General features: G+C 35.7%; 1 protein-coding gene across 4 annotated transcripts; it reads right to left on the bottom strand.

Moving 5' to 3' along the window:
* Positions 1–734: 734 nt before the first annotated feature.
* On the bottom strand, positions 735–9448 carry LOC132284369 (putative late blight resistance protein homolog R1B-8). 4 transcript variants are annotated; one of them, XM_059786470.1, is made up of 5 exons: positions 9244–9448; positions 8083–8198; positions 7735–7929; positions 6847–6973; positions 2444–6709 (listed from the first exon to the last, which is right to left on the bottom strand). In XM_059786470.1, exon 5 carries the CDS (start codon positions 6629–6631, stop codon positions 2639–2641), a length of 3993 nt encoding a protein of 1330 aa, XP_059642453.1. In that variant the 5' UTR covers positions 6632–6709; positions 6847–6973; positions 7735–7929; positions 8083–8198; positions 9244–9448; the 3' UTR covers positions 2444–2638. The 4 variants fall into 4 exon arrangements, 3 of the variants coding, with proteins under 3 accessions (XP_059642453.1, XP_059642454.1, XP_059642452.1); XM_059786471.1 differs by having other exon boundaries at positions 7735–7833; XM_059786469.1 differs by having other exon boundaries at positions 7735–7888; positions 8115–8198.
* Between the last annotated feature and the right edge of the window lie 4159 nt (positions 9449–13607).

Below are 13607 nucleotides of genomic sequence, written 5' to 3'. Positions count from 1 at the left end.
TCATATTTAGAGAATTAAAATACTTGCACTCTATTAACTCTTGCATACCATGTGAGGCCATATACATTGATTACAGTATAAGGAATTGACACACACCCAACAATTTTTTATTTTCTTTTTGCCATGGCAAACAAAAAGCAAAACAGCACAACTAACAATCTTTCGCTGCTAACTCCAAGATATTAGTTGGGATATGAATCAGATCAATATCACTTGAAATATGAGGCCGAGAAAACTTAGCAAGAGCATGGGCGAGTTAGTTGCCATGCCGACAGACATGACTAAGACGAAAATAGGAGTACCGCTCCAAAAGCACTTGCACATCAAAAGAAACCGAATAAATCTCCACTGGACTAGCATCCATACCATGAACTGCCTGAACCACCACCAGCGAGTCACATTCAAACCAAACCCGGTCATAACACAGAGACATGGCCCAAAGAATAGCGTTGCGAAGAGCCATAGCTTCAGCTTGAGTCATATTCTAAGAAAAAAAATTACTTGTTTAAAGGACAATTGTTAGTTTTTTAACCGTTCGAGCACAAAGTACTGAGAATGTTGCATTAGTCATTCTTTATTTCAGTTGTTTGAATAAAGAGTTTAATGATAAGTGAAAGAATTGGCTCTTCTAAATTTGATTCATGGTTAAATTGTTGATTTAACCAACCAATAAACCATGTCCTTACTTAACATCTAGAATTGGAATTCACAAAATAGTGACCCAATAAACAGAATTTCACAAGAACAATAACAACTTTATGACATAACACACACTCAAAATACAGCAGTTGTGTAGTCAACTGAAACTATACAGCTATATATTGAGAAGCATTGGTACATGAAAAAATCATGTCAAACCTGTTTTAACACATATAAAATGTAAAGATCGCTCATTGAAAACTAAAGACAAGCAACCCACGGACCAGAAAAAAATTACTACTGTGTACAAGAAAAGCCAGTAAGCAACCAATAAATATATAAAGCTAACGTATACGGAGTAATATTTACTACAGAAGAGCATCACTGAGTTGACTAGCATTTACCGCATCAATTAGTCTCCAGCAGCAAGTAGATATTACCAGGATGCATGCTTCAAAGGCCAACACCATCAGCAAAGTTCGGCAAAGGCCAACATCATGGGGTGTTGGTGATTGGGAACATAAAAGGCCAACACCATCACTAGCAGTAGGCATCAAAGAGAACAGTTGTCAGCAAGTAACATCACAGTAGGCCAGAACTCATCAGGCAAAACTTAGCAAAGGCAAGAGCATCATGTGAAACTCGGCAAAGGCAACACCAGTAGCTACCAAACAAAAGAGAGGAAAAAAAAAAACGGATAAGCTTTCAAATACATTTATTACTTTGCTTCAACAATGTTAGCCACTAAACTCAGCTCGTAACATCCAGTAGGCTAGAAGTGTAACGTGCGACCACGCGTCATGAGACTCACCCTTGTTGGCCAGGCTAATAGGACATTGTAAGTTGTAACTAACCACCAAACAGATGGAGTATGTTTTTACTAAATTGTTTCTTATAATTCATTCATTACCAATCTGCCTTTATTTCTGCCTTCTTGGCAACCAAATGCATGGGTGTGCTGGAAGCGAATACAAAAGAACAGAGGAATTAATATATAATAACTTGTATTTTCTGATCACATTCTAAAATCACCTTCGACATTAGCAACAATTTAAGTGAAATTTCTATTTAACTGATAACCAGTAGTGCATCAACTGCAAATAATATATACTAACGGAAAATTTTCTAAAATTTGCACACTTGTCAATCAACACATCACGTTCATTTACTACAGTAGAAATTATGCTTAACAAAGTTCCTTTCTTTTTTCTTGTTTTCTTCTGCTCCATTCAAAGGCACCAGAGATCTAATAACCAATTCCAAAAACAATGTTCCGTAGTGCAAAATGCAGCCTAACCATTTTCTTCAACCACAACTAGAACCTATGCATACCACTGGATGCAAGACTTGTGATGTTATAAGTGGTGCAAACTATAAAATGGATGAAACTGTCACGAGTTTTGTGGAGTATTTTTTTTTTTTTTTTTAAGAGAATATATTCCTATAGAAATTTTAGTAACTATCCTTATGACAGAGAAATTATGATGATTAAGATTCTGTTATTTATTGAAGTGACGCATGAAACAATTTAATTTAAGAGAATGAATTCCTAATAATTTTGAGCAATTACCCAAGAGTCGGAATTTAAAAGAACCATAAAATCAATCAGTAAGTTCAGTTTGCTTTGTGTAGATAATGACATCATTTTGAGAGCATTGATGGGCATTTCAATGGATGTTGAAGCCACATATTCTAAGGGTAAAACTCTGATTCTAAATCAAATAGCTACCCTTTTTTGTTAAACTAATTCTTTGTGTGGAACTATTCCATCTATGTCGAGGCTGGTTCCAGGAGAAGCAAGTCAAACAAAATACCTCTGTACTCTTGCTATTTACTAAAATCCTACCCGCTAAATTTATGTTCCCTGAAATCAAGCTACCATGAAATGGATTCCATTCATCTTGAGATGATGGTAAAAGTAAAATGAAATTACAAACGACACACAGTATGTAAGTTATGTAAGTGACTGAATGCTATGTCATTCTTGTCATCCTCATGATTAGCCTCGACATGTATCATCTTTGTCCCCCATATCTTCATCATCCTCCATATCTTCATCATCATCCTCATTATTCCAAGGGTAAATCTGGATCTTAAGTCCATCATATCCCATTCTTTGTTGCCAATCTTGAATTTGCCAGGCAGAGCGTGCTGCGGGGCTGCTACAATACCAGAGCAGAATCATCTCCAATGTAAAAATATCGCGTAAACCAGATGGGATCTCCTTGAGTTGTTTACAGTCATCTAATACCAATGTCTTAAGGACAGGAAAGCTACTACCAGAAGCATTCCATTGCTTGATGTCCAGGCGTTGAAACCTCAAGAATTTGAGTTTGTGAATCAGTCCAACACTTGTGTCCCACCTTGGTCCCTCAAAGGCCTTGTATGATAATTTAAGGACCTCAAGGTTAGGCAACCTTCCAAGGGTCGACATTTCCTCCCAAGACAGACAGAAGTTTGATAAAGTCAAGCTTTTGAGATTTGGGGGAAACTCATCCAGACATGGAAATCTTCCCAGATGTCCTCTAAATCCACCATAAGTTACCTTCAGGGTTTCAAGGTGAACTAGAAAGTCCAATTTAGGAAAGATATTATTCCCTCCCAATAACTCCATAAAAGAGCATGTTAGTTTACTGAGATTCGGAATCCTTCGCAAGACTTGCTCATCTACACCACATAGATCTAATTTACATATGGTTTGAAGGTCAACCAACATGAAAGGATAGTTATCATTGGGTACATGAGGGATTTCAATAAACTGCTTTGTATATAGATGCCTCAACTTCACCATCTTCCAGATATCATGTGAGAAAGATACACAACCTGTTGGCCCCCCTTCAAGAATAAAGGTTTCTAGCTTCCAGAGGTTGAATACTGATGGCTGAAAATATTCTTTGTCAATATGAATTGATAAATACCTCAAATGAACTAACAGTTGTAGTCCTTCAGGAAAGGAGGAAATTTTTACCGATGATATATTTAACACCCTAAGAAGTTTGAAGGCACTACAAAATGACAAAAGATAAAACAGAGGTAACTCGGTAGTTGAAGAGAAAGAGCGGACCTCTGGATCACCATGCTTTGAATAACCACATCCATTAAAGAGAGTAAGTATGTTATAAAAATCAACGTGAGTACTGATGCAAATGCGACGCTGCTTTTTTGCCGTAGGACTTGAAGAAGAAAATGTTCGTTCATAACTCGAAACTTGCATTAAAAAATTATCTTCTTGAGCTTTTCTCAAACATAAATCACGCAAGAGATCATGAACACGGCATGTTTTAATTCCACCATTAGACCTTTTCTTGGAAACAATCACTAAACTTCTATCAATTAGTTCCATCATGTAATCCTCCGCTACTGCTTCTAAACTTTTTTGTTGATTTCGCACTATAAATCCTTCAGCGACCCATAACCATATTAACTTCCAAACTGGAATTTCATAGTCTTCAGGGAATGCTCCGAAATAGAGGAAACATGGTTTCAAGTGATAAGGCAAGTGGTTGTAACTCAGTGCTAGTGTGTCCATGAATTGCTCAGGTTCAGTAACAATGTATGAACTTACACTTTCAGCAACATGCCTCCACCTGGTTTGTGTTTTGTCTTCCTTTGTGAGAAGTCCAGCTATTACAACAATTGCAAGTGGTAGTCCTTGACATTTTTTGGCAATTTGCTTTCTGATTGCAATCAACTCCTGAGGGCAACTATCTCCCTGAAATACCTTTTGCTGTAACAGAACCCAACTTTCATCTGAATCTAGAAACCGCAAGTAGTGAGGTTCAGCAGGCAAAGATAAAGCCACGTCTCCATGCCGACTAGTGAATATAATTCCGCTTCCATTGTTGTCATTTGGAAAATATCTTTTGATATCATTCCAGGCCCTCAACTCCCATATATCATCCATGACGACGAGATACTTCTGACCTTTTAGCCTTTTGTACAGTCCTTCACCTAATTCTTCGTCACTCATTTTCTCAATTTTACCTTTAAGCTGGATATCTGCAGAACTCAAAATTCTAAGTAACAAATCTCTCCTCCAGTATACTTGAGATACATGTGTCCATGCACGAATAGGAAACTTATATTGAATGAGAGGATTGTTGTACACTTTCATGGCTAGAGTGGTCTTACCGAGTCCAGGCATCCCGATGATTGGTATTACTTTCAGACGTGAATCATGTCGTTGATTAAGCAGTTCCATTATTGTTTCTGTTTCACCATCAAATCCCACTATTAATTCTTCCTTGACTTTAAAGGTGGTGGGTATTGATGAATCTCCATGAGAAGACTTCTCACCTCGCAGCACTCCGATGCCGTACATTTTCTTCTCATAAATCTTCATCACCTCTCTCTTAATAGACTTTATCTCTTCAGTGACAATGGCAAACCATTTATGGATTTCATCAAGCATAACAGATTCAAGCCATGAAAGTCTCAAACCCTGTTGGTAAATCTTCATCACTTCTGTCTTGATAGAATTAGTGTCTTCTATGACACTGCCAAAGCTATGAGAAAGTTCCTCAGCCAGGTCCACCAACTTTATGGACAAATTGAGGAGGAGAAGGAATTCACGAGTCATTTGAGAATTAATCCACGGGTTACTCAATCCCTTCTCATAGATCTTCATTACCTTTGTCTTGATAGGCTTGATCTCTTCTGTGATGCTGCCAAAGATATGACGAATTTTCTCACCCAAGACACTCATTGCTTCGTACGTACTGAACAGATGACGATAGTCTTCAGCCAAGCAAAATTGAGACCAATCACTTGTGTCTATATCGTGGCAATCACAAATTTTTTTAGGCAGGTACGAAAAAAGTGTAGAAAATCTATAGAGGCGATCAAATTCATAAGGTACCTCAGCGGACTCATGATACAGGAGACCAACTTTACAAATGTTTGCTCTGGACAGACGAATAAAAAGTGGACTAATTTTCTCATTGTAGAGCGAAAAATCGGACCACCGTATCATATCTGGGAATAAATTCTCATGAATCTCTATCACCTCTTCTACGATAGACTTGATCTCTTTTATAGAATGAATTTCCTTACTGGACGAATTAAGAAGGTGCTCAACTTCTCCAATTTTTTTTAAGGACAAATGACAGAGGCCTGCTATTTTCGCAGGCAAGCTAAACTTGAGACACAAGCTCATGGATCTCTTATCAATATTCTCCAGCACCTGTCTTATGATAAGCTTGATCTCTCTTATGATACCACCAAAGCCGCCTTGGGGAATTTTCTCACTAGACATATTAAGGAGGAGATGATCAACTTCACGAATTTTCTCTTCGAACAATTGGCAGAAGTAACCATTGAGTCTATAAGCCACGTTCCGATTGTTCCACCAATCACCTTCAGCAAACACATTAGTCTTTAGCCATCGGAGACTCGATCCCTTGTGAAGAATATTCATCGCCTCTTTTATGATAGGTTTGATCTCTTCTATGACACCGCCAAAGCCATCACAAATTTTATGAGCCATGTCAGACTGAAGCCATGAGAGCATTCCCAATACCTCTGTCTTGCATTTCTGGATAGAACTAATTTCTTCTACCATATGTTTAAAGCTCTCGGAGATTTTCTGAGCCTTGTCCAAAATATTCTTGGATGAAGTACTGATCATGAGGGGATCAAAATCAGAAGCCGTGCTTCTTCCATCTCTCTGCTGCAAGATGACAGTTTTGAGTAGGAACCAGTCGATGATGTCTTCTGTCTTGTAACTGACGTCTCTAATCTTTGACACAATGCTTTTCAGCTCTTCATGATCACGAAGGCGTTTTCTGGTCACGGGTGTGCCTTGAAAAAACAAGGGAATGAAAGGCCGTGAATCTTTCAGAAACTTCAGTAGGAATTGCATATCCTCATAAAGTGATTCGATATGTTCCTTCTCAATGACTTTCTCCTCATAAGCCTTAAGAATCAATTCATTGTTAGAGTTTATCAGCTGCACCATGTTCTCCAACAGAGAACCCACAGCAGCTTCTGTCATCCTTCTCTAAATATTTGCACAAACTATTTAAACTCTCCAACTATATATGGTCTTAATTAGCACAAGCTTCAAATACAACTGCAAATAATGAAACAGACCCTTGATCAGTTGAACACTAGCACCTAGGTAGGACTTGCATTATTAAAAATTGACTCAATAAGTATTCAATAGACACCAAAAATGTTGAATAATTTCAGAGAGAAAAGATATCTCACCTTGCAATCGTCGTAAGAGTCTTGGGGTTGGCGGTGCTATTTTGCTGTGGAGAGTAATTGCTGCTATGTTGTGCTGACGAGCTGTTTATCTTTGAACCTCTCTAACAGTCCTACCTAATCTAACTACCTATAAGCAAAACCATACCGTCCGTCGGCCGGTTAAACAAACAGTATTAATTACCATCCATGTTACCAGCACTTTTTTAACCAGTATTAATTACCATCCATGTTAACAGCACTTTGTTGTAACTTTCAGATAGATAGTCGAAAGTGTTAGTTGCCATCCATGTTAACGACACTTTTTTAACGGGTATTAATTACCATCCATGTTAACAGCACTTTGTTGTAAATTTCATACAGATAGTTGAAAGTGTTAGTTGCATCACCATAGTGGTATTTGTAAAACCGTTAAAGTTGAGGACTTATTGGTCCTTAAAGATTGAAAATAGATCTTACCCATACTCTAGCAAATGACACAACGATAAATTTATTTCTATTTTACCCATGCTCTAGTAAATGATAAATAAAGATATATTCAACAGATCACATGTATAAAAAGGTCACAAGTTATTAGGTTAAAAATATGTTCAGACTAAGTGCATAAATCCTCCAACAAAGCAAAAATAGATATATTAAATTACAACACGTGTTGAACTAGTGTAAATCAAAATTTAGAAATTTTGTTGGAAATTAAAAATCGACTCAACAAGTAACATGTAGCTTAATTAGCGCCTTCTTATGAACAGTTGAACGAGTGGCAAAGTAACATGAAGTTTAATTAGCAGAAGCTAGGACTTGCATTATTAAAATTTGACCAAAAAATTATTTCATAGACACTAACAATGTGGAGAAATTTCAGAGAATGAAGAGAGAGATAAGTGATCTAACCTTGCAGCCGCCATAGAAGTCTTTCAGTAGCTGTGATGCCATTATATATTCTCTCTCTTTCTTCTCTCTGAAGCTCTCCAACAGTTGTTTTAGCATAAGCTGCTGATAATTGATGTCAACTCTTAAAACAGTCTTCCAATGTGTGAACAGAGTACTGTACAAAATGGTCATAATTAGCAGAAGCTTCAAATTCAACTGCAATTAATGGAACAGACCTCATCCAAGTATTTTCATGATATTGTCAGACAAAAAACTGTTTAAATCTTTGATCAGTTGAAGGACTAGCACCTAGCTAGCTACGACTTGCATTATTAAAATTGATCCAACAAGTATTCCATAGACACTAACAATGTTGAGTTCAGAGAATGGAGAGATCTCACCTTGCAGTCATCATAAAAAAGTCTTGCGGTTGGCGGTGCTGTTTTGCTGTGGAAAGTAGCTACTGCTATTTTGTGCTGATGGACCTGTTAAACAAACGGTATTAATTTCCAACAATCCTACCTATAAAACCACACCATCCGGACTAATGGACGGGTTAAACAAACAGTATTAATTTCCATCCAATGTTTGTTAACGGCACTTTAACCGTTTGGGATTTAAGTTGTAACTTCCAAATATTTGAGAGTACTGTGTTAGTTGCATCACCATAGGGTATTTGTAAAACCCTGAAAATTGAGGGCTCCACTTATTTTGGAGGTAAAATATGTTTTAGAAAATATTTTTTTATTTTTTGACGTTTGGTTGTAAGTAAAATATATTCGAAGAAAAAAAATATTAAAACCGAACAAAAATAACTTACTCATCAATTTTTTACAAATTATTTTACACACCCGACATCTTTGAAAAAGTAAAAAAAAAAAAAAAAATTTACCTGAAAAATAAATAATTTAAGTCGAAAAAATGTAGCCTGAGGGGTTTTTTTTTTTTTTTTTCAGTTAAACCAATACATTTAGCGACCTATTGGTCCTTAAAGATTAAAAATAGAACTTATCCATACTCTAGTAAATGATAACTAAAGGTCTATTTAATTCTACTTTACCCATACTCTAGTAAATAATAAATAAAGATGTATTCAACATATCACAAATTAAAAGCTTACCCTTTTAACCAAAAAAAAAACATATGACAAATTAATAGGTTAAAAATATGTTCAGACTAACTACATAAATCCTCCAACACAGCCAAAATAGAAATGTTAAACCACAACACAATTAAATTAGTACAAGTTAAAATATAAGATTTTTTTGTTCGATTAGAAATTATAGCCACTATTGGTCCTCAGAAGGTTAAAATACGTAGTAGATCTTAATAATACTCTAGTAAACTTAAGCAAATTTTAATAGCAGAGCGCCTTCTTATGATCAGTTGAACGATTGGTGAAGTAACATGAAGCTTAATTAGCAGAAGCTAAGACTTGTATTATTAAAATTTGACCCAACAATTATTTCATAGACACTAACAATGTTGAGAAATTTCAGACAACGGAGAGAGAGAAAGTAGTGATCTAACCTTGCAGTCGCCGTAGAAGTCTTCCAGTAGTCGTGATGCTGGTGATCGATTAATATTTTTCTGCCATTTCTGTCTCTCCTCATTGGTTATTGCATAGGCTGGTAATTAATTAACTATTGATGGGAAGATAGCTTTCAAGTACTGGTGGAGTCGTGGAAGTCTGTCTGCATTGCACAACTGGCGCCTAGTGCTTGCATCGATGAAAATTGACCTAACAACCAATCACACTCTCACTTACGTATTCTAATAAAAATAAAATACCACATCTTTTATTAAACATGTCCGAAAATAAAGAAAGGCAAAATAAAGAGATCCTACCCGATTGAGATCGGGTTAGCAGCCTAAAGAGGGTTCAATTTATTTATTTCTTTTTATTTTTTATTTTTAGGATTAGTTCTCTCTTTTCGGCACCAGCCTTCAGCGCTCTCTCTCCACCATCTACTTCCTCTCAAGTTTCTAGTCATGTACATCATCATTCAATTGCGAAGAATATTTGAATGATATATTATCTATTTTTCTTTTTCTTGTTTACATATTTAGGATTCTTTTTTTAGAAAAGGACTTTCCATAAAAGATTATGTGTTAGATTTAAGGATTCACATACATATTAACACAAAACTCGAAAACTTGATTTCTCCTACGATTATGTTCCTCAGTTTTGATAGGATACTAAAACACCTTACTACACGTTGAACCTTTAAAAAAACAAAAAAAAAGAAAAAAAAAACAAAACAAAACTGAACCCTCTCTACCCATCTCAAACGAGACGGGTAGGATCTGATTTATCTTCTCTTTCTTTATTTTTCTTACATATTTAACAAAAAATGACATATTTTATTTTTATTGGACCACATAAGCGGTGATGATATTATAGATCCTCTGTGAGGATCTAAGTATTATCCTTACCAAAATATTTATGCATGTATGTATAATATAATCATTGATCTTATCTTCAGATATCAATTACTCATTAACTAAATTAAATTAAAATTCCTCGACTCAAGATCGCTCTTGAGACTTTACGAATTCAGTTGGACTCCTCATTTGTTGTGGAGAGCAAACATTTACAATTTGAAACAAACTTGCTCCTTCTTCCTTTCCTTAGAGAAACTCATTCTCTCAGGCTTTATTTAAGTCACACCAATCCTTGGGTCACTGTAACTCCCCGAATCTAGATGACTCGGTGCATTAACAAGTAACATGAATACTAGACTTGATACCAAGTCCAAAATACGGAAGCGAAAACCCATATTAGCCCACATGGCTAATGTGACCATGAATGGTGAATCACTTAAGCTAAAATGGTATCACCTAAATTCCAAGAACACAAGGAGGAAATAGGTGAGCAAAAATAAGAAAAACCTAAGATGATGAAGCCCACCTTGGTCACTTGGGCACATGTCGGACCAAGGCAACAAAAGAGAGAAATTGGACTCCGAACGAGTCAAACGAAGCTTGCTTAAATCATTTTAAACATTTAAAATCATTTATGCGTTGTTCGGTAGGAAAGAAAAAAATTGGATGGAAGGGAGAGAAGAAAGGATGGATGGGACATCCCTAGAGAAGAGACTGTATATTTCCTTCTTTTTATGCGATTAGATAGAAGAGAAGAGAATAAGCTAATAATTAACTATGTTCTTTAAGAAAGAAGGAAAGAGAAAGTTTAAATTATTTTTACTATCCAATAATATTTATAAAATTGTAATTTATAGAGATAGTTTTATAATTTAAAACATCTATAATTTAGGATAGTATTTAATTTAAAACTTCTATAATAATTCACTTGTCTTCTCTCCTCTCTTCAGCCCATTTTTGAGTGGATGAAAATTTGTAAAGGAGGAAGGATGGGTCATCCTTCTTATTCTCCTTTCTTTCCTTATATCATCTCTATTGAACAAAGAAAGTTTGTTCATTCTTTCTTATTTTCTCTCCACACATCTTCCTTCATTCCTACCAAACACAACATTAGGAAATGATAGAACTCAATTTGAAAACATTGTTGGAAGCTTCCTCGACTAGCCCCAGTTTAACCCGGAATCTGAGTTCAAAAGTAGAAGTTAAGACCCACATAAGCCTACATGGCTTGTGTGACCAATAATAGAGTGCCAATGAAGTCCATTTAGGTTATACAAAACACTTGGAGACGTCCTATAAGGTCCTAGACCCTAGAGGAAAGGTTTCGTCAAAAACCAACATTTTTAAATTAAGAGATCTCCCCACAATGTCTCACTAAAACAGTCATAACTCTCAATGTGTTTTGAGTTTTAGAATGCTACTAGTACCATTGGAAATTTGACTTCAAAACCTTCAAAATGGACTCATGAATGACCTAATTTGGAGTTGAGACGATGAAGATATGGTCGTTTGAAGTTGGGTGTCAAATACACAAGTACAGTGCTCAATGCTCGAGCACTGGGAGTCAATGCTCAAGCATTGAGAAGTAGTGCTCAAGCACAAGGATGTAGTGCTCGAGCACAAAGGCTGTGCGGTGATTTTTCTCTCGAAAAATGTACAGCTCGAGCTCTATGTAATACCCCTAATTTTCAGAGGATATTAAAAGGATTTATTTAATTATTTTTATTTGCATTTTAATTGATTATGTGGCTATGTGTTTATGTGCTTAAATGATTTAATTGTTTAATGTAAATTATGTGATTTTATTTGTGTATATTTGTTTGATGTGATTTATGTGATTTAATTGTATATTTGTTTGTATTTATATGTTAGCTTAAATGTTTAATTATTTATTTTTTTATTTAAAGGAATGGTGATAAGCACTGAATATTGCATATTCGAGCCCCTAGATATACTATGTTAAGACCTAAAGTGATACTTCTATCCAGTGTTAGACTGATTTATGTTTACTTCGTATTTGTAGGTACTTTCCCAAACAAACGGTTAAAACTGGGATTTTATGATGAAAAGACTAATATCGAAACTTATAGAGTCGTTGCCGATCATCTGAAGCAAGCTTATAGTCAAAATGGAGATTTTGGAGAAGTTTAAGTGTTAAAGCTCGAGCACAAGTTCCTTGGCTCGAGCACAAAGTCAACTAAAACAAGAAAGTCAATTAAGGCTAAAGAGCTCGAGCAGAGATCTTTCTGCTCGAGCTGAGACTCAAGGTGCTCGAGCCCTTGCAAGGGTGCTCGAGCAAAATATTTCTCGGAATATGAAAAGACTCATCGGAAGTTCCATGTTGCTAAATCTCGAGCAGAATCAGAAGTTAAAAGGTTCGAGCCTTTGCCCAAAAAACTCGAGCCTAAGTCCCAAGGCTCGAGCACCAAGTCACGGTGATCGAGTACTGTGAAGAAGAATCCCAAAAATATTCTAAATGTTGATGAAAAAGACTCTTCGAAAAATAATTGAAGAAATTTAGCTAAGTATAGAAGTTTGGCTCGAGCACCCTTCCAAATGGCTTGAGTCTATACCAAAAAGCTCGAGCAGAAGCTTCTCTCCTCGACCTTTTGTTGTTAAGTCAGAATTTTAAGTTGCAAGATTTATTCTAATTATGTCATAATTCATTCCAGACAGGCCTAGAAGACCCTAAAAGACCTAAAGCCCATCTAAGCCTTATTAGAAGTCAGTTCTTCTATAAAAGGAAGCACAAGACCACATAAAACCTTTCTCTTCAGAATATAAGATATTTTAGATCTCGTGGCAGCTTTAGGGTTTCTGTAATTATTTTAAGCACTAAAGGTGAAGATCCTGAGAAGAAAAGTGCAGTCCATGATGATGAAGTCCACAATAACACAGATGATATCTTGCGTCGTCATGAGTAGCTAATTCCTCTCTTAGGGCATTGATGTAACCCGAATCAGAGTATTATAGTTTGATTGTTCTAAGTTTGGGAATTTAATTATTTATGTATTTTGATTGCATGATTATGAGCAATTGAGTTATATCAATTAGTGTTTTAATGAAATAATGGTTTTTGAATGATTAATACCTTGTCTTAGATTTAATTGTTCTTAAATTATTTTTAACATATTCTTAATATACAAGATGGCGGCATAAGGGCTTCTCGATAATAAGAATAGAGATCATGCAATGGTGTTCCAACGTTTTTCATGAATGAATATTTCCATAGGCTATACCAAGGGAAGACGAGTTATACTACAACATTAGTTAGAAGTAGGTAGGTAAATAATTCGTGCTAGTTGAAGATAGGTTATTGTTAGTTGAAATTCATGAAACATCTTTCTTTAAACCTAAATTAAATGAATGTTATTGATTTTAATTTTTTATAAAACATAAATTGTTAAAATCCCAAGGTTGAACAGTTGACCATAATACGAGGTTCGTGGTGAAGTCAATCCCTAAGATCCTTTCTCTTATCTCTTTACTCTATTTTAATTCAATTTTGT

Source organism: Cornus florida, unplaced genomic scaffold, assembly GCF_030987335.1.
Source record: "Cornus florida cultivar Cherokee Brave unplaced genomic scaffold, ASM3098733v1 CherokeeBrave_3.0.0_Hap2_Chr11, whole genome shotgun sequence".
Classification (NCBI taxonomy): Eukaryota; Viridiplantae; Streptophyta; class Magnoliopsida; order Cornales; family Cornaceae; genus Cornus; species Cornus florida.
This window is presented reverse-complemented; position numbering and strand designations above follow the sequence as displayed.